General features: G+C 40.2%; 1 protein-coding gene across 3 annotated transcripts in view; it reads right to left on the minus strand.

Annotated features, from left to right (window-relative positions):
• The window catches only part of nkd2b (NKD inhibitor of WNT signaling pathway 2b), a 100,383-nt gene extending 95,483 nt beyond the window's left edge, over positions 1 to 4,900 (minus strand). For 2 of the 3 annotated variants that reach the window (XM_052016363.1, XM_052016364.1), the window contains exons 1-3: positions 4,523 to 4,823; positions 4,333 to 4,359; positions 3,994 to 4,115 (exon numbers count right to left, since the gene is read on the minus strand). In XM_052016363.1, the coding sequence (XP_051872323.1) occupies positions 3,994 to 4,115; positions 4,333 to 4,359; positions 4,523 to 4,547 (174 nt within the window). In that variant the 5' untranslated portion in view covers positions 4,548 to 4,823. Of the gene's footprint in view, positions 1 to 3,993; positions 4,116 to 4,332; positions 4,360 to 4,522 lie in introns of all 3 variants that reach the window. The other variant, XM_052016365.1, reaches the window with a different exon arrangement.
• Positions 4,901 to 22,581: the final 17,681 nt, after the last annotated feature.

Consider the following 22,581-nt stretch of genomic DNA (forward strand, 5'->3'; position numbering starts at 1 on the left):
CCCGAGAAAGACAGACATCAAGAGGAACTGCTTGACGGAATGAATCATTTCAGCATGACAATTCTTCTGGCATCAATGAACTGGCGGATGAGACAATACACTTGTATATTCTCCTCCCTCAAATATTATACACTTGAAGATACTCCTACCTACCAAAATGGGAAAGGCGAAGCTTGCATTCCCATTCTGGGTGTTTCCCATACATCATATACGTCAGGCTGCAGTTATCAGTTAGCATTCAACACAATCAACCCTTCAGTATTAATCAACAAGCTTCAAGACTTGAGCCCTCTGTACCTCCCTCCCTCTGCAAACCGGATCCTCAACTTTCTTATCGGGAGACTAGTCAGTGCGGGTCAGTAATAACAGCTCCTCCTCACTGAGGATCAACACAGGTGCACCTCAAGGATGCATGCTTAGCCCACTGTTCTACTCTCTCTACACTCATGGACTTGGTCCATGAAACACTACTCAGTTATTCTTTTTTGTGCACTATTTATTTTGTAATTTATAGTAACTCCGTGGCTTGGCACTATACTGTTGCTGCAATACAACAATTTCACAAACATAACAAGTCAGTGATAATAAACCTGATTCTCCAACTCCAAACCAACTTTCAGTAGGCAATGTGATTTCTCTGTAGCTAACAGTATATATTGCACGGGAAGAAATTCTAGTCAACAGAAAAATATAGTACATCCATGGGCAGATGTCACATACCGCTATTCTGGATGAAAATGTTGGTGGCCTGATTAGCAAGTCTGCAGAAAACATGAAAATTGGAGGAGTTCTGGATAGCGAGGAAGGTTGTCAAAGATACAGCAGGATATGGATCAGTCGGAAATTCGGGTGGAGAATGTTAGATGGAGTTTATTCCAGACCAGTGGTGAGGTGATGCATTTTGGGAGGTCAAACGCAAGAGAAAAATATACAGTAAGTGGCAGGACCCTTGGGAGTATTGATATACAGAGGGAACTTGGGGTTCAAGTCCAGAGCTCCTGAAAGTGGCAACACAAGTACATAAGGTGGTAAAGAAGCATACGGCACTCTTGCCTTCATCAGTTGGGGCAATGAGAACAGAAGTCAGGAAGTCATGTTGCAGCTGTATAAAATTTGGTTTGGTCACATTTGGAATATTGTGTGCCGCTTTGGTCACCACATTATAGGAAGGACATGGAGGTTTTGGAGTGGGTACAGAAGAGTTTCACCAGGATGTTGTCTGGATTGAAGTGTATTGGGCACAAGGAGAGGTTGGACAACTTGGATTGTTTCTCTGGAGCATCAGAGGCTGAGGGGTGACCTATTGATGTATACAAAATTATGAGGTGGTGAAAATGTCAAATACTAGAGGGCAAAGGTTTAACGTGAGGGGGCAAAGTTTACAGGAGGCACACTGCCAGGGGAAGTGGTAGAAGCAAATACAATAGCAATGTTTAAGATGCACTTAGACAGGCACATCTACAGGCAGGGAATAGAGGGATACAAACCATCTGAAGGCAGATGGGCTTAGTTTACGTTGGCATCATGGTCAGTATAGATATGGTGAGCCAAAGGGCCCATTCCTGTGCTACACTGTTCTATGTTCACTTTACTGTTCAGAACAACATCAGCCCTTTCCATTCCAAAATAATGTGGTCACATTGGGTTTAAAACTGGCCAATCCAGTTGCCCACACCAGATGTCAACTTTCACATATCATTCATCAATCAGGATCAAGTCAAACACAATTCTCTTAACCAGTTCATGAACACTTGGATTAATGTTCTCAGAATACAGGTCCTCCCAGCTTACAAACACCTGACTTACATACAGCCCATATGTACAAACGGGAATTTGGGAGGTTGCCCTCTGTGGGGTGGCAGGCTCTTATGCCTCGGGGGAACTTCATTCGCAGCTGCATTTCCAACTTGCAAACTGTTGGGTTACGGAACAGTTCACAGGAACAGAACCCTGCTGCGACCTGGGGAGGACCTATTGTCACTTTAAAAGAAGTTTGGTAACATCATTATCAAAAGCTTTTGGACCCTTGCTTGTTGCTGGAACAATGCAGTCACATCAGCAAGAATTGCATTGCAAGTATTCATGCTGGAACCTGTTCCCTCCTTGCCCACTGGCCTCTATCCCCTTGAGTGTTTCCCTCCACCCAGCTCTTTGTTCTGAAGATCCAAATCAAAAAAAATACTGCAAGATGCTGGAAATTTAAAATAAAGACCAAAAGTCAGGACCATCTGCATCAGGGCACATTCGACCTGAAACATTAACCTCTGTTTCTCTTCCCACAGATGCAGCTTGACCTGCTGAGTATTTCCAGCATTTTCTGTTTTTATTTTATTTTGGGGATATTTAGACACTTTTTATGCTTGCAGATATCAGGTCATCTGCTCACAGAAGTGGGTGGAGAGAGAAAGCTAGGGAGAGGAAAATGATAAAGTTAAGATAACAGTGTGGGTAGACAAGCACACATCTCTTTGAAGCTAAGCCTCCATTCCCTTGGTCCCTCTGCAAATCCCCACAGTGATGAAACTAATGTCAGAAACGAATGTGAGGAAATCCAAACAGATTAGCCCAAAAGTCATTACTAATTCCCTCAGTTCTGAATGAACAAAAGAAAATATCAGTTCAATCTGTCTGTACACATTCAAAGAGCAAAATGTATTCTGAAAGAATAATTAACCTTCAGAGCCCAAGCCTTACAATTGCAATGTTGCTTTGGTACGGAAATAGAATGGAAAGTTGAAATCCGTTGCAAGCAGGGTTATTATTTGTTCATGGGACATGGACATCACTGGCAATGCCAGCATTGATTATCTATGCCTATTTGTTGCTGAACTGAAAGGCCAATTAAGAATCAACCATGCTGGTTGAGTAACAAAGGGCAGACCAGATAGGAATGGCAGATTTCCATCCCTGGAAAACATTAGTGAACCAATTTGTGACAGGCAAATTGCTGAAGGGACTCGGCAAGTCAGGCAGCATCAATGAAGAGAAATAGACAGTTGATGTTTCGGGTCAAGACCTTCACATGGACCCTTCATCAGTTCAGATGACGGGTCTCAACCCGAAACACTGACTGTCCATTTCCCTTCCTAGATGCTGCCTGACCCGCTGAGTTCCTCCAGCATCTTGCGTGTTGCTCCAGATTCCACCATCTGCAGTCTCTTGTATCTCTGTGGAACCAAGAAGTGAATCTGGTAGTTTTGCCATTACATTTACTAAGACAAGCTTTAATTTGATTTAATTATTTGAACATAAAATTCCCTAGCCATTCTGGAGGTATTTGAACTCATATCTCTGGATCAATAGTCCAGAATCCTGGCTGCAAGTCCAATGATATAACCACTATGCTACTTAAAATATGTATCTGGTTAAAATGAATCCCTACACTTTAGGTGATTTTAGAGTCACAGTAAGTTACTAGCTCATTAGCTTCGTTGAACGTCCAAATCATTCGGATTTGGGTCTTAGTAGATGGAGCTGATAATTCTCATTGGGAGAATTCTCTCTCTCTGGACAGGATCGATGTTCCAAAGATTGTCTACATCTGAAAACCTGCCTGGAAGGCAGAATATTTTTTAAAAAACAAAATCAGTTTGATCTAGGTGGTGATAGTCTCAGAGTCACCTCTGCGCTCCTCTCCTCTGCACCCGCACAATTCCAGCCCAAAAATTAAACTGAAGGGGGAGAAAAGCCGGCAAGCACTCGAAATCACAGGCAACGAGCGAGGTAAACCTGGAATCCGAGGGGAACGGCTGCGCTGCAGAGACGGGCAGTTTGGAAGACACGGAGATGGTGAAGTGAATCCCAATTACAACATACGAGCAGAGATGAGGCTTGCGAATCAAACATTTGCAATAAATGAAAGCCGAGATGGAAGGTGATTTTAAAAAAAACCTGCGAGGCTAGGGCCTCGTGTGCCTCATTCCCCTCGGATGTATTTGGGAATATACATGTGGATGTGTTTCAAAGCTCCCTTGCTCGGACCATGTCTATTACCGTGGAGAGTGGTCGACATCCGCGCTGCTTCGTCTGCTCCGGGATAATGTTCGAAGCTCTCTGCCGTTCATACTCTTCCAAACCCTGGCGATTCAGATAGGCATTCACCACGAAACTGTCTCCTACAAACAAAACATACAGAAGGGGAGAAAAAGCAGGGTTAAAACTGATGAAACTGTTATAAGAAAATTAATTGCAAGAATGAGTAGGAAGGTTAAAAAATTACAATTTGAAAGGCGATGGGGAATCAAATTAAAATCAAACTAATACCAAAACAGTTTATTTTCATCTAGATTAATCCTTGTTAGTCGGTAAAACCATTTAAAGAAAGTATCTCACCTTCAGGATTTTCTCTTCGCTTGCATGCTGCCAGTTTCAATCGAGCCATGTTTAAAAAAAATTAAAAAGTTAGCAAAGCTGGAGAGTTTCATTTTCAAATGACTTAACCTCTAGAAAAGAAAAACACCCTGTGAAAATGCGAACAGACCCCACGTGTGTGCGGCCGTGGGATGAGTTTTAATTTCCCTACCATGTTTTGATTGAAGCTTGCCCATTTTCAGCAGCTGCTTAATAGTCTCTCCTTCGCTTCCTCGCCGAGAAAAGCATTTGGAGTTTTATTGTAATTCTTCCTTTGCCGAAGAGAAAGAGAGAGAAAAGGGGGAAAAAAAGGAAAACAAATAATAATCCCACAAGTACAGAGAAAGCTCTCCCCAACGAAAAGAATATCTTCTTTAAAGAGTTTCCAGGAGAGCTGTCACAGACCGACTGGGACAGAGAAGCGAGGCGTGCTCGAATACATTGCTCTCCCCTCTCACTCATACCACATTAAAAACCTGCAGTTTACACCCAGCGGCACTTTAAAGTGGGAGAAGAGCCTCCCCTTTGAATCCAATGCTCCAACCACTTCAGCTCTTGCAGACGCGATCAGTCGAGTGCTGAGTTCTAACCAACTGTTTCAATGTACACATGCACCGCAGGTTGAAAATATCTTGCAAGGGGCCACATTTAGTGTTTTCTTAAAGGAAATTTTACTTAATTACGTTCAAAAATCACAGAAGGAAGATCTTTGAAAAAGCTATCCTGTCAGTCTCATTCCGCTGCCCTTTCCCCATAGCTTGCACACTTTACATCTTTCAATACTTGTCCACACACCACATTCATATGCATGGACATACTGTATTCTCTTCATGTATGTGTGTGGACATACTGTGATCCTGTTGGAAAGGAGAGTTGTGTCTGTAACAATGACACAGACTGGAATGTACAATATGTAGCCTGAAGACTCAACATGTTCATAGGTTAAGTGTTCTCATTTGCAATTAAACCACTAACTCTTTGATACACTAGTGAAAATATTACAAATTAGTGTTATTTGATGGGATCTCAGACAGTTTTTCTCTGGGACTGTTAATTGTACTCTTACCTCAATAAATGACACTTGCCTGGTAAGTTACTGAGACCAATTCAGTTAGTTGCTCTTGCTGCAATAGTCACCACTCACCACAATTTTGTCAGTTTAGATCAGCCAAATGTTTCAGTGGATAAAAGTCAGACCAAAACCGATCTTTCATGTGGAATCACATCTGTTTAAGGCATATACATGTATCAACAAACACGCATAGCGCAGCAAGTCACAGTGCGAAGGGACAGTGGTGTTAAGTGGTAACTGTACTATTGCATGCACCAGGTTTAGCAGTGACATGTTGAATAGGAGTAGGACAATGTCGCTGTCTTAATTGGCTGTTTCAGGAGCCATGGCATGTAAGACTGAGCTAGCAAACCCTGCAGCTCATATATCAAATGAATGGACGTGTTTTCTTTGAACTGAACAATATTATGCCGGTTAAACAATAAGGCAATGTCAGAGCCCAAAACAATGTGATATGTATGTGTAAAGGATCAATACACCTGAAAAAGGTTGGGCCAGAGGTTGTGTGTTAAAGCTCACACAACACAAAGGCAAAAGATGTCTTGCATAATGGCACCATGCAGAAGCTGAAAGATTACCTTAACCTGAAGCCATTAGAAACAGTTGAAATCTGAAAACTTGGGATGAGCCATAGAGTCATAGAGTACTACAGCACAAGAACAGGCCCTTCAGCCTATCTCGTCCATGTTGACCATATCTTCTGCCTAATCCCATCTACCTGTACCTGGCCATATCCCTCCAAACCCCTCCCATCCATGCACCTATCCAAACTTCTCTTAAATGTTACAAATGAACCCACATCTACCACTTCCGCTGGCAGGTCATTCCTCACTCGCACCATCCTCTGAGTGAAGAAGTTTCCCCTCAGAGTTCCCTTAAATATTTCACCTTTCACCCTAAAACTATAACCTTTAGTTCTAATCTCACCCAACCTTAGGGGAAAAAGCCTGCATGCATTCACCCTATCAATGCCCCTTATAATTGTGTATGCCTCTATAAGATCTTCCCTCATGTCCTGTGCTCCAAGGAATAAAGTCCGAACCTTTTCAACCTTTTCCTATAACTCAGGTCCTCAAGTCCCGGCAACATCCTTGTAAATTTTCTCTGAACTCTTTCAAGCTTATTGGTATCTTTCCTGTAGGTAGGTGACCAGAATGGCACACAATGCTCTAAATTCAGCCTCACCAACATCTTGTACAACTCCAACATAACATCCCAACTCAAATGCCCTGATTTCTGAAGGCCAATGTGCCAAAAGCTATTGACCTATCTACCTGTGATGCCACTTTCAAGGAATTATGGATCTGTATTCTCAGGTCCCTTTGTTCTACCGCACAACTCAGATTCCTACCATTCACAGTGTGAGTCTTACCCTGGTTTGTCCTCCCAAAGTGCAACACCTCACATGAAAATACAGAAACGGAGTGACAGAATTAGTGAGTACGTTGTTTCATTAAAGGACCTGTCTTTGCATTGCAATTTTGATGTCATTTTTCATGGTACCTTGTTCATGGAATGAATTTGGTCAAAGCTGTTAAGCATGCAAAAACTGACATTTGAATTTGCATGTAAAATTGCTGTGTTGGTGAAAATGACATCCAAGAATGCCAGAGATTTTCATCCAGCACAAGCCATAGGTGTGGTCCACCGTGTGAGCTGTAGCAAAGTCCAAGGCTATGAACCCAAGCCCTAAAACATCCTGTGAGACTAGTTCAGTCTGTTGCTACCATTTCAATAACCATCACTCACAGGCAATGCTTCTCAGTTGCCAAAAATAAGATCACATTTTGAAAGCCTGCAGATCCGAGGCTAAGATAAGCAACAAAAGGAATTTTTGTACAATTCAAAATGACAGATGGACTTTATAGATTGAAATTCATTCAGACAATGAGGAATTGGGATTGTACAGTATCTATGCCACAAGCAGTAATGGCAATAAACAAACAGATTTTTAACAGACTTTTGAGAAACATTGTTGATCAACACCCAATGCATTGGTGTATGCATTGTTATTACCATAGACTGTTCAATAATAAGTCAGCACCCTTACTCTAGCAGGTTCAGCCAGAATATGTTGATGGAAAGCACTGCCAAAATGAAAACCTAGTCTGGTGAGATTATACAGACATTTTTACTGCAAATGGAGTGCTAGGTGCACTATAATACAGTGATTTCAGCTACCCATCATTGTTGCAGACCTACTTTAATGGGACAGGAGTGGCAACTCAAGCTTGGCTGGAAGTAGGATTACAGCACTGATACTTCAAAATCTTACCTTGACACTTGATTGGAAAAGTTTAAGGATATGTTCAAAATTTGATATATTTGCATCAGGCCTGATGCAAAATCATTCTATTGCAAGGCCAGACCAGTCCAGTTTACTCTAAAGAGTCAAATTAAAATGGAACTAGATCAAAATGGTTGCTTGTGAAAAAACCACCAGAGTGAGTGGGCCATATCAATGGGTCATGCCTAAGGCAGACAAATCAAATGGTTCTGTGGAGAGTCACACTAAATCAAGCTACACACAATGGGCAGTGTCTCCAATCTAATTTGTAAGGCTTGTATGCATAGTTACCAGGATCAAAAGTTTTACAAAATCAGATCTCTCTCATGCCTATGCACAATTGGATGTCAACAAAGATAATAAGCAGTACCTGACCACCAATCTGCCCAGAAGGCTCCATACATAGGCAAGTTTATCCTACGGAGCAAAATCTTCATACAAAATTTTCCATGGTATGACGGGATAAAACCTTGCAAGGAGTGTATCGTAAGGTCATAAGGAGTGCATCATCCTGGTCATAAAGCCAGGATGATTGTCAACTGCCTTAGGGATAGAAGAACATCTCCTGATTTTGGAGGAAACATTCAGGAGATTGCATGAGTACAAAATGAAGTTGAAGCTAACCAAATGCACATTTTTGTAATGAGGATTACATCTTTGCTTCAGGGTTGATGCTAATGGCCTATAACTAGTGAAGGAAAAAGTAGAGGTCATCGGCAGTTTGCCAACATCTGAAAATATAGCAAACTTACGGTCACTCCCAGGGATACTGCAGTATTATTTGTGATTCCTTCCAGATCTGGCAACAGTCATGTTTCACTTGCTGAAAAATGTCATGAAATAGATATGGGTGGTGAAGCAACAGGTTGCAATAATAAATGCAAGATTGGCAAATGAAACTCTCCTTATTCATTGTGACTCCACCCACAGGTTGAAGTTGACATGTGATGAGTCAAGTTATTTTATGGGTGCAGTGATAAAGCAAAAAAAAACTCATCTTTATAGGGTTTTATATTAGAAATCAAGAAGGAAGCACTTGCAATAGTATCTGGAGTCAGGAAATTCCATCAGTTTTCACCATTGGATTCTATTCCCTGGTAACAGATCACAATTAACTGTCAGCAATATTAGTTCTCAGATTAATGATATCGATGATGGTGACATTCAGGATGCAAAGGTAAGCAATCCTCCTATTTCATTGCAACTATATAGAAGTTCCAAACATAACACCATTGTGGATGCTCTGTTGCAGCCACCACATAAGAAATCACATGTGAAAAATGAAAATGTACAGTCGATGGGGACTTTATGGGAATTGTGCCCAGAATCATAGGCAAGAAAGACCTAGTATTGAGAAGGCTCCATGAACAGATACCAGAAGGATGGACAGACTGTTGCCAATATACAGATAAGAAAATGAAACCATTCCAACAGCATGATAATTTGTCATATGAACAGAGGTGCATCTAGTGGGGTCATTGATGGAAAAATTTGGGTCAAATTTCTTAATGAACACAAAAGAATAATCAATATGCAAGCAATTGCAAGTAGCTTTGCTTGCCGTCCCTTGAATGGTTGGTAAGCACATGCACTGTGTGCCAAAATTGTAGAAACCTGTGGTGCAAAACCCCAATGGAGTCATGGACCTGTAGATTATGAATAGGTTGACCAGGTCATGTGGACTTCTGTGAAATAAGGAATGACAATTTCCCAGTACTGATCGATAGCCACTCAAAGTGAATTGAAGTGAAAGACTTGGCTTCACATAATACTACTAAACATATTATAGATGAATTGAAGCCTAAATGTATATGTCATCATTCACTTGAAAAGCTCTTTCTGACAATGGCCCCCAGGTTTGGTCTACTCAGTTTGCAAACTTTATGAAATGGAATGAAATCAAACAAACTCTTATTCCTTCATATCTGTCTTCAAATAGAGGAGCTGAGAGATTATTCAGAATTGTTACAGAAACTCGTAAGAAACAAAGTATTCAGAAATAATCAAACCTCAGCATGAAACATTGCTTGTCCAATTTCTTGCTGAAGTACAAAACAGCACCATACACTACCATGACTATACACCTGCAGAACTCCTAGCGAAGAGAAGATTAAGGACATGCTTGAGCCTTGTTCAACCAAATTTGTATTCAAGAATGGAACAAAGGCAATTGAATTCAAAATGTCATGATGACATAAATCAGTAGGAATGCATTTTCAAACAAAATGTGCATTTGTGTTCTTAGCCCCGCAGCCAGTCGAGCACACAACAGTGGGAGATAGGAAATGGAGTAGAGGTTTACAAATCCAAAAGATATGTGGTTGAATTTGATGACAAAATCCAAAGTGTACATGTAGAATCATATGATCTCCTTTAGAGATAAATCAAGTCTGGATAGCGAACCACTCAATCACGATTTTTTATCTGAGTTGTGTCCAGTGCAGAGCTCAGCAAGTGATGTATCAAATTCAAGCAAGTCTAAGAAAGAGTCTGAACTTTCTTTAAGTTAAACTCCAAAATCAAACAATACAACAACTGATTCAATATTAAACCTGTACGGAGATCAGGAAGACTTTGAAAATTGATTGCTGGATGATATTTATACGTTCATTATAATTTCATCTTTCTTGTATTTATTCATTTTCTGGAACAGGGCATTGCTGCCAAGGTCACAATTGCTTGCCTTAGAGAAGGTGGTGGTGAGCCATCTTCTTGAACCATTGCAGTCCTTCATGGTGGAGGACACTGCAAATACCACAAGGATAACAGATGGGCTATTTCCAAATGGGGGAAGAATGTGTAACATTCACTATCAAGAGGGACAAAGTATTAGAGAAACTAATGGACTAAAAGCAGAACAATCACCAGGAATTGGCCGAGGGATAATAGAGCCATTGGTGGAAGTTTCTCAAAACTCACAGAGCTGCAGGTACAAACGATCTAGAAAATCGTAAAAGTGATGCCCTTGTTCAAGGAGGCAGAAAGTGAGAAACTATAGGCTAGTTAGATTAACATCTGTTGTTGGGAAGATGCTGGAATCTATAATCAAGAAGGAAATAACTAGTCTTTTAGAAAAGTTTAATGTAATCAAACCAAGTCAACATTGTTTTATGAAAGGGAAGAGTCCTTTGACAAAGTCGATAGAAGGGAAGCTGTTGCTGTAGTGTATTTGAATTTCCAGAAGACATTTGATAAGGTGCTGCATAAAAGGCTAGTGCACAAGCTCACAGTATTGGGAGATGTGTGTTAACAAGGATTGAAGGACTGTAAGAGAGAGTGAGTCAGAGTAAATGGGTCTTTCTTAAAATTCAGAATGAAGGAATTCTGTCATATACAAAAAAAACAGTCAGGACATTGGCAATCATAATAATGGCTCATTCAAAATGTAGGGGCATGTGAAAACTCCAGTCCTATAAATATTACTTGTTATTTATCAGCCCATACCGAAATGCGTCTCGGTATTGTTACATTCATACATGGACTGCTTCATCCCTAATGAAGGCTTTCTGGCAACTTTGCCTTCCTTTCCTGTTGGCTCGTTTCCGTATTATTCACACGAGATGTCAGCTCTGATTCAGTTGGCGGCACTTCCAAGCTTGAGCCACAGATTAGTTACGTTCCACAGACTTAAGCGCACAGTTTGGGTTGATGGTCCGGTGCAGTCCTGAAGGACTGCTACACTTCCAGAGGATATTAAGATATTAAACTGTGTTCCTGACTGCCCCTCAGATGTAGCAGCTATTTAAAGTTCTCCTTCACATCCCTGACAATACCTCAACCATCTTTATGAATGAATATAGATAACCTGACAATTATTACATCACTGCTTCAGGAGCCTTGCTGTGTGTAATTTCTATGCTAATTTTCCATATAACAATTGAGAAGTGCATCAATGATTAAAACCTCACCAGGAATGAGTGTGAATAAATACAAGACTTTGACTATTTTTTCAGGACCTGACTTCTCCAACACCCTAATTACTAGTCCCCTGAGTTATACCCTGCACCAATTCCAAGCTGTGTCTGGGGTTTTCCACATCTATATGTGCTCATTCATCACCCCTGCCTACACTGACTTTCACTTGCTCTACAGTTGTCAGTTGGTGGCCTCATGACATAAGAAAGATCAAAATGATCCTTGTTTCTTACATGGAATTCACATTATATTTAAAAAAGATGTGGATAATTCTGGAATTTGCAACAGGACAGAATTTAGCTGCTGTCACAGCAGGGGGTTTAACCAAAGCATAATATACAATTTTTCAAAATCTTGACTGATTCTCCCAAAATGTTTGCTGGCTAAAAGATTTCAGCATTGATCAGATCCTGTTATTTTCACCAGGCTGAAAATGTTAGTTTAATGATCCTTTATAGAGTATAAGGTTTCTGAATCAAAATCATATGAATCACATGGGTGCCCTATGTGATTGCACCTTCATGATCCACTTAATGGAGCACATGTAAAGACACTCAGGGTTAAAATGAACTGGAATTGATTCAAATCAAAATTAGTAAGAAGTTGCTACTTAACCAGAGCTGCTGTTAATATTTCTTGCAATTACAATAAAAGACCTTAGTACAACATGAAGCAAGACCTAAACAATCTGGGTGGTCTTTCCTGTTCTGAGAAGAGGGTATGGCAAAAGAGAGCTGGGGAAGAAGGGAGGCACAGAGGACCTATATACAGGCAGCAAAAACATTGTCAAGCCACAAGAATGATCTCTGCTCCTCCTGTCCTGCTAAATCGATACAAGGCTTACAGAGATTCAAAAGCCTTCAGTTGGATAAGTGGGCAGTGCACTGGTACTGCAGTTAGTGCTCCTGCTTCACAGCTCCAATGACCCAGGTTTGATCCTGACCTTCGGTGCTGTCTGTGTGGGTTTCCCATGGGTTCTCTCAGTCTCCTTCCACATCCCAAAGATATGTTGGTTTGTAGTTTAGTTGGCCACTGTAGATTGCTCTAGTGTGGCTGGGTGGCAGGGGAATAAGAGTGGTGAGTGCATGTCGATTGAAATGTGAAAAGAAAAATTCGTAAATTGGCTAGTGTAGACAGCTTGATGGTCGGCATGGACTGGATGGGCCGAAGGCCCTTTTTCCATGCTGTATGATTCTGTGAACTGACACTTAGACAGCGCCTTTCACATCCTTGGGTGCCCCAAAGAGCTTTACACCCAATGAAATATGCTCCTGCTGTAATATAGATAACCTATCAGATAATTTGTGAAAAGCAAGATGCCCCAAAAATGACATATAAAAGACTACTTTAGTGATGATAGATGAAGGATAAAAACTGGCCTGAACCACAGGGTGGAGAACAGCACAAGAACATAAAAATAGCAGTGGGAGTAGGCCACTCAGTCCTTCGAGCCTGCTCCGCCATTCAATGTGATCTGCCCCAGGTCTCATCTCCTCTTCTGCACCAGTAGGGCTTTCCTGTTCTTTTTACAACCATTGTCATGGTACCTTTTATGTTTCTTTGACAAGTTTATTGCCTTATCTGACAGATGGTGAGTTAAATTACTCTGTGCAAAGTTCCCTTTGGTAAGAAACTGGAAAGCTAAATTTAGGTTTAGGATCCTAAGCATTCATAGAACCCTCAGTGTGCACAGATTAATGAGAGTTCCGTGGAAGCACTGCCATCTAAATTGAGGTATGCTTAAAAGTTGCATTGTATGGGCCTCAGCCCACAGTAGCATTGAGTGTGTTTCTTGTAACCACCCATCTCTTATGTCTTTTTGACAAGAAAGATACATATTTGCATATGAAAAAGGAGGCCCTTCATCCCACTGAGTCTATGCTAGCTCACAGAGCAATCCTATTCCCCCACTAACTCATCCTGTAATCTATTCTCCCCACATCCCCATCAATTCCCACCCATCCACACTAGGGCAATTTACAATGGCCAATTAACCTACCAACCTGTCTTTGGCATCTGGGAGAAAACCAGAGTTCCTGGAGGAAATCCAACCTCCCGATGGCTGATACCTTTCTCTTTTGCAACTTTTCAATTTGTTCTGGCTTTTCCTTTCTATAATGGATTCCTTGGCTCAAATAATCCAGATACACCTTTTTTCCTGCCTTGTTATAACATAAATAAAACACATTTTTAAAAAAGTTTTTGATATTTAAATTGTCAGCAAAGTTTATAGAATGCAATACAAGTTAATCAAGAGTAAAGATGTCCTATTACTTTTATAATAGGGCCTTGTTGAGACAAGATCTGGAGTGTTGTACACAAGTTAGGTTTCCTTAACTAAAAAGGGATATACTTGCCTTTGAGGGAGCACAGCATAGATTCACCAGATTAGTTCATTTGAAGAGAGATTGAATAGATTAGGCCTCTATTCTTTGGAGTTTAGGAAATGGGAGATGACTTCATTGAAACATACAAAGTTCTTTCAGGACTCAAAAGGGTGGATACAAGGAGGATGTTTCTCTTGGCTAAGGAGCCTATAACTAGAAGCCACAGTCTCAAAATAAGGGGTAGTACATTTTGGACTAAAATTTCTTCACTGAAAGGTTGGCGAATCTTTGGAATTCTATATCCTGGAGGGCTGAAGAAACATGGATTGAATTTAGTGTTCATTAGATTTCTCTATTTGGAGGGGTCAAGGGATATGGGATAGGGCAGGAAACTGGTGGTGAGTTATAAGATCAGCCATTATCTTCTTGAATTGGAGTAGGGTCAATGGGTCAACTAACCTACTCCTGCTCCTATTTCTTATATTCTAATAGGCAAAATCCTGAAGAAAAAATTTGACTTGAACATCTTTGGATCAGCTGTGTGTGAAATATCTGTCCCCATTTTCTTTGCATTGAACTGAAGGTGAGCATGGAGATAATGAGTAAGTAATTTCTTTGCTGGATACTCCAGTTTTCTTAGTTTGGCACATGTTTGATGGATCAGTTGTTTTATTCTTCCCTAATATAAAATAAAAGCACTCAGCAGATCAGGCAGTGTTGGTGGAGAGAAAAACAGTTAACATTTCTGGTCTAAGACTTTCATCTGAATTGGTCTTTCAGTCTTTTCTTTCCTTTTTTTTGTATATTCATAAGGTGGGAGCAGGATGAGTAAAGTTCAGTGACACTTTCCCCCCACCTTAGACCTTCACTTTGTGGTTTCTTACACAATTTGGCCAATGTCCTCCTTCAAGATGGAAATCTGGCATCATCACCTAGTCTGGCCTGTGTGTGACTCAAGTGCTGCCAATGTGGTTACATCTTAACCGCCAGGGCAATTGGGGATGAATAATAAATGCCGACATTGCGAGGAACATCCTCATTCTGGGAATGAATAAATGAAATAAAAATCCAGATTTCAGTAAAACTGTAGAATTGGTTGTGTTTGCCAAGACCTGGATTCTCTAAGGCTACATATTATTCATTTTTATGATAGCCCGTGGTTAAAAAATCAACCAATAATTGTGAACAAATAACATTTTTATTTGTGGAGTTATGCTACAAGCCAAATGCACTAAAGAGAAAGTTACTTTCAAGCTGCTTTACAACACTGATCAGAAATTATCTGGCTAAGATGGAATATAAGTGAAGCAAGTCATGGATAAAAGAAGTATCAGGACTTGAGAAAAGCCAAGGATGAGAGGAGGCCAATTGGTGCTGGTTACCTTCCCAACTACTTGGCTACTACTTGTATTTCATGTCAACCCAATGTTTAGAAAAACAGCTGGCATTTAAATGATGCCTCAAACATAGCAAGATATCTCAAGGCCCTTCACAGGTGGATTTTCAAATCTGACACAGCTACATAAGGAAATATTAGCACAGGTTATGGTGATAGATTTGTAAGAAGCACCTAAAAGATGAAAAGAGAAGAGATTTTCAAGGAGGGATTTTCAAAGCTTACAGTCTGGAAAGTTGAAGGCATGGCTGCTGGTATGGGATGAAGGGAATTGGGAATGCATACAAGGACAGATTTAGCTAAACATAGGGACCTTAGAGATTTATTTTGCTGGAGGAGGTTGCAGACACATGAAAGGATAACAAGGATGAGAATTTTACTGTTAGGGAAATGGCATACACCACTCTTTGAGTGAAGATGTTTCACCCATTGTCTGAGAAAGGAGGTTTTATTCCCCTTCCACTTCCTACCACTGGCCCCTCAATCCCCATCCCATGTCCCAAGCTATTTTTAAACTGTCACAACTAGACTCATGTAAGCCTAAATTCCATGCTTCATGAGGTTCAGAACAAGCGGAAACATATAACTGCTATGCCGGTTGCCACAAAATGTTGCTCACTATTGCACAGCTTGTTCTAGGCTGTGACTAATACAGATACTTCGGTGCAGGTTAAGGTCCAGTAACTAGATTAGTTATGGTATCGTATGAGACAGGAAAATCACCATTCCCAACTAATTGCTCTCAACATCTTTCATCCAGTAAGAATTTGAAGGAAAACTAAGTGATAACTTGTGAAGGTAATGTTTAGTATTCCCTTGATTGCCGGTAATCTGTGTTGAATAATCCTGTTTATATTCTGCAATCACACAATTCATGTGCTCGTCTTCATATGCTTTAAAGAAAAATAGTTGGATCACTATCATCACAAGATGTACAGTTGACAGTTTGAATGATGAATTGTCATTGAAGTAATGTATTTTAGGAGAAGCAGAAATGAGAAGGGCTGCAGTTGGTGACAATGTTATAGAGAGTCCAGGAGATCAGTGACTGAAGGGTGGAGAAGGAGATATGTAATAGGTGTGTTCAAAAATAAATTACCTCGATAAAAATAAATAAGGAGAAGCTGTTTTCATTGGCAGTAATCAAAAGTGCACAGATTCAAGATAACTGGTAAAATAGCCAGACACAAAACACAGTTGTTATGATTAGTCCACCCAGCCTGAAAGGATGATAAAAGCACATTCTAGAGTAAATTCCAAAGTGCCAGAGGCAATTTTTAATGAAACAAGGAGGTTTTAATTATCAAGACTGAAATATTTAGGTTTCTTTTCTCTAGAAAAGAGAAGGGTGAGATGTATTCTTTTTCAATCTTTTTATTAATTTTCAAATTAATACAGAATAATACATATAACATCGGTAATTATACACGTAATACAAAGAGATCGGGAGGACAATCATGACATATATAGTCATAAAGAATAAAAATAGATATATTCTAATCCCCATGGTTTCTTAGTAGATGAATATATTACAAAAGGAAATCAAAACGAGAAAGAAAAAGATGTATTATATAAAAAAAACCCAAATTGAAAAAAAATTATAAGTAATAAAACAAAACAAACTAGAAATACATTTCAGAAGAAAAAACTGGACTGACATTTCTCGATAAACAAAGAGCATTATTATGTCGTCAACTCCGCTCCTCTAAGTTCAAAGATTATTGAAAAGGGATCTATATCATATGAAAATATTGAATGAATGGACTCCAAACTTCCTCAAATTTAAGCAAAGAATCAGCAGTGCCACTCCTAATTTTTTCTAAGTTTAAACATGATATAGTTTGAGAAAACCATTGAAAAGTAGTGGGAGGTATTGGATCCTTCCATTTAAACAAAATGGAATGCTTGGCCATTAATGTAACAAAGGCAATCATATGACAAGCAGCAGCAGATAAGTGGCCAGAGCCCAAAAATTTCAGTGATTGGGTGAGGTTGTAAATCAGTATTCAATACTGTTGAAATAATATTAAAAATGTTTTTCCAATATTTTTCCAAAAGATGACAGGACCAAAACATATGTGTCAGGGAAGCCACCTCCGAATTGCATCTATCACATATAGGATTTATATGGTGATAAAAATGGGCTAACTTGTCCTTCGACATATGGGTCCTGTGAACCACCTTAAATTGTATCAAAGAGTGTCTGGCACACATTGAAGATGTATTAACTAATTGAAGAATTTTCTTCCATGTCTCTGTGGGTAAAAGTATCTGGAGTTTGGGTGAGATGTATTCATCAAAATTATGAAGGGTTTCAATAGGATGGATATAGAGAAGCTGTTTTTAAGTGGAGGAATATAAAACCAGGGGTCTTCAGAATAAGGTTATCATTAATATATCTAGTAAAGAACTCAGGTAAGGGGTGGTTTCTTTTGTAGGTATCAGGCTCTGACTATTTAATTATAGACTAACAGTATTATTAACCCTTGTGAGGAGGCGGTGCCTCAAGAAGGCAGCATCCATTACTAAGGACCCTCACCATCTGGGACATGCCCTCTTCTCATTGCTACCATCAGGGAGAAGGTACAGGAGCATGAAGACCTGCACCCAATGATCCAGAAACAGCTTCTTCCCTTCTGCCATCAGATTTCTGGATGGCCATGAACCCATAAACACTACCTCGTTATTCCTTTTTTTGGCACAATTTATTTATTTTGTAATTTATAGTAATTTTATGTCTTTGTACAGTATTGCTGCTGCAAACCAACAAATTTCATGTAATTATAAGACAGTGATAATAAACCTGATTCTGATTCTGAATGGAGAGGCCAGGCTACATTGGTATCATTACTGCCAGCCCAAGTCCATCAGGACAGGCAAAGGTGAGTTTATATTCTGACTTAAGAACTTCTTGTTGGGCAGGAATAACTCCACCTTTCCCTAGATGGGAAGGCCATTGGCCTTTCCTCCCAATGGTTTTCATATTCCTCACCACATCATCCTCAAACACACCTAGACATCTTTCCTTCCCTATAACCAATCTCAGTGTTTCTCAACGTAATGTTGGATTCCTGATGTTGGCCTCTTGCTGGTAGAAAACCCACTCTACCCCACCAGACAGGTTTTGATTCTTGCCAGGTTTGGGTAGGTGTCCAAACTATAGCTGGGTAGGTGACTTGGGGGTTTGCATCTCTTCAGGGCTCTTGTAGAAATGGAATGCAAACGTACTCCATCTCACCACAATGAACCATTGTCATTCAAACTAACTTCCCCTTATTTCCCTGGGTCTGAAATACTGCATGATACAAAACAGAGTCCTAGATGCATTGCACACTTACTGCAACAACCTACTCAGTTTAGGTTATGCCATGATCACCTAACACCAGACCTTATTATTGCTTCGGTCCAAACATGGGTTAATTTCTGGAGGTGAGATATGAGGCATCAAGACAGCATTTAACTCAGTGAAGCATCAAGGGGTTAATGGGAATCAAGGGAAAAACACTTCAATGGTTAAAGCCATATTTGGTACAAAGGGAGATTTGTGGTGCTTGTTTTTGGAGGAGGATGGAGTAACCTTCTCAACTCCAGAATATCACTGCAGGGGTTCATCACAGCATACTCCATGATAAGTTCAGTAATGATATGTCTGTTGATGACTGTATAATGTTGCAATCCACTTGCAATACAGATAATCAACAGCTCAAGATAGACAACATTCAGAAATGAATGTTTGTGACATTTATGGCACACAAGTGCTAGACGATGACCATTTCCCCCAAGACAGAATCTGACCATCTATCCTTAGCATTCAACAGCATTACTACTGATGATTCCCCCAACATCCTAACAGTTAAATTTGATCATAAACTTAACTGGATGAGCCATATAAATATGGTTGCGAGAGATCAGAGGCTGAGTATCCCGCAATATGTATGGTTTGCAAAGGCATTTCAGCAACTTCTCGTATTTTCTTTGATAGCATTGCCTAAGATTAATATGCAGGTATGGCAAACAATTAAGAAGGCAAGAATTATGGAGACCATTATTGCAAAAGCATTTGAATATGTCTTGCTGCAATTGAATACGGTCTGGTATCTTTACCTAAGGAAGGATAACCTTGTGATAAGTGACTCATCACCACGTTCTCAGGTGTAGCCAATAAATGCTTGCCTTTCTAGCTGTGCATACATCCTAAGAATAGTAAAAAATGCAAATGACGATATAACTATGTTAGGAATTTGATTAATAATACAATTCTTCATAATTACTCAAACAAAAAAAACTGACATTAATATGAGCCATCATAAGCTTTGCAATTTCAGTATTGTATAATTGTCTTATCAGTGGCCATTGGAGCTAAGTTCTATCCAGTGCAGCTTGATTAGAAGCAGCAGCACAAAAGCAAGACATTCAGCCCTTCTACATCGCACCCATCTGGAGCTCTTTCCCCTTCAAATATGTATCCAACTTCCCCTTAACGAGGTATGTGGTATGCATCACACCTACTGTGGGTAAATTGGCCTCTCCTGAATTCTTCATTATGTTTATTAGCAACGTTCTTATATGCAGGGCCTCTAGTTCTGCTGTTCCTCACAAATGGAATCATCCTCTCCATGTCTAATATTTTGAACCTTTTCATTATTTTAAACACATCTATCAGGACAACCCCGAACTAAAAGAGCGTCAGCTTTTTCAATGCATCTGATAGTGGCACCTTGTCACTTCCTCTATCATCCTTGTAAATCAACTTTTCTCCTCCACTGTTTAAAGTATTTTTCTTTTAATGTGGAGACCAGACCTCCTCACAGAATGCAGCATGACTCTCATTGTTCCTTCAATTACCAACAAAGACTTATGATATTGGTATCATGTTGACATTGAGCCAGTTTCACTGCAGGATAAAGGCACCTAATTCTTTTCTCTTAAGAATATGTTCCTTAGTCATAGTTCCACCCTCTCTACTGTTCATCCATGATCTAAGAATTGGATTTTGCCTCACATACTTTGCAGGCACGTTCTCCCCTTGTCTTCATCACTACTTTTAAATCCACATTAATTTAACCCTCATACCACAATTAGTGGGACTGATTGTGTACATTCCACATTGGATTTTATTTCAAACTGACACGCATTTCTAGCTCTAACGGTGTGCCAAGAAAGTGACACCTAAAATTACACAACTTCATTTTGATTTTTGACTGCTGCAGTCAGAGGTTCAGTTGAGAAAGAGAAAAAGATATTGGCCAGAGTTTAACATTACTCTGTGTTTTAGTATTGTTCTAACACTGAAAGACAGAGAAGGGCTCAGGTTGTTTTATCTTTACTACCAACAGCTTTCTCAGCAATGAGCAAACCCTCCTTTAATGATAGGGGGCCTTCTGAAAGGGTGAAAATTCTCCATCTCGTTTCATGCTGTTTTACGCTGGCAAGACACCTAAGACACAGTCTGGAATCCTGCTGTGTTCGTTTCCTGAGGAATTAGACTAGGATAAGTAAAACTAGAGAAACAGCCTGTTCTTTGTTGTTACAGCACATATGTGTTAGGGTTTTGTTTCATCCATTTTAACAACCATGTTTTTTTCAATTTGGCTTACATCCTTAAGTGTTTGGAGAGTTGAAACATTTGGCAGATGTAATGGCCTTTAAGAATGTGATTCTTTAGCACCAGCTGAATATCACAACACAATACGCTTCAGTTTATATCACACATTAAAACATTTGTTTAGATCCTCAGTTCCGTGCATGTTGTATGTAAGTCTAACTTGAATGGTAGCACTCCTGCTTCTGAGTCAATGAATCATTGGTTCAAAGTCCAGTCCTGTTTCCACATTGGATGGTAGCTAGCTGGCATTTATCTTATTGCCTTGATCTCTGAGAGGCATTTCCTTCAGTGGCTCTCCAAAGGAGGTGGTTGCAGCAGGAGCTGGATCCCTGTGTGACAGGAGTGAGGTCCTAGACACTGCAGAGGAGAAGCAGGCATCCCTGTGGGAGAAATTTGCCAATGGGTAACTGCCCTCATTGGCTCACACTGTTTGAAGGGGGTGAGGAGAGAGTAAAATTAGATGAGGTGGGATATTAAAGTATGTGGGGATTTGGGAGATAGAGGGATCATACTGAATTGCGTTTAAAGTGTTTGGGGGATAAGAAGGTCTTGAGATTACGAGCAGAGATATCGAACACTACGGGCAGTAAAGGGATGTGAGATTAGAAATAAAAACAGAAAATTCTAGAAACACTCAGCCAGTCAGGCAGCATCTGTGGAAAGAGAAACAGTTAATGTTTCAGATCTGGGACCTTTCTACAGAACTTGGAAAGAAAGAAAGCAAATTAGTTTAGGTAAAAGAGAAGTTGGGTGGAAAGAAAGGAATATCTCTGACAGGGTGAGACTAGATGACATAATGTGAAAGATAAGGGGCAGCTAAAATTAAATTAAGATTTTTTTTCTGTGTAATGTGTTGCTAATGGCAAGGCTGTGAGACATGCCTAGCAGGCCAGACTATAAATAGAAAAAGAAAATGAAGAAAAAAAAGAAAACCCAAGCCAAAATGATGGCAGGCAAAATGGTCAGTTCTGATATAAGGAGTAAAAAGGAGTCAACTGTTTGAAGTTGGACAACTTGATGTTGAGTCCTGCAGGCTGCAATGTACCCAGACAAAAGATGATGCGTTGTTCCTCAAGCTTACATTGGGCCTCACTGTAACAGTGCAGGAAGCCATAGGAAGAATGGTCAGATTGGGAGTGGAGCGGTGAATAAAAGTGGCAGGCAATTGGAAGCTCAGGGCCGTTCCTGCATGCAGACAGAGGGAGAGCGAGTACACATTCCGCAATTTCCAAAGACCTGACTGTTGTTCACCATTTCTTTTGGGGGCCAAAACCAGCAATTAGCTGGAGGGGGTAATGCAGTGAGGAGGTACTGGAAGTGGGGGAGCAGGGACAACAATGACAGGGACATCCACCTCTCCTCAGCCTGAGCTCACTTCCCTCTACGTAAGAGCCCAGTCTACTAAGGTTATGTGTTGCAGTGCTGGGCCAGTCACTTGGCCTGATCATTAGAGGCTCAATCAGTCATCACCAATATTAGAAACCAAGCCACAGTGCAACAGGAGCACCTACTTCCACTCCACCAGATTTTAATAGCATTGTAGCAGAGTCTGAGATAAAAAAAATCTCTTATTTACAAAAATAAACTAGGATTTACAAAAACTTATTGTATGGAGCCAGGTCAAACACC

The sequence above is a fragment of the Pristis pectinata genome, chromosome 5 (assembly GCF_009764475.1).
Source record: "Pristis pectinata isolate sPriPec2 chromosome 5, sPriPec2.1.pri, whole genome shotgun sequence".
Classification (NCBI taxonomy): domain Eukaryota; kingdom Metazoa; phylum Chordata; class Chondrichthyes; order Rhinopristiformes; family Pristidae; genus Pristis; species Pristis pectinata.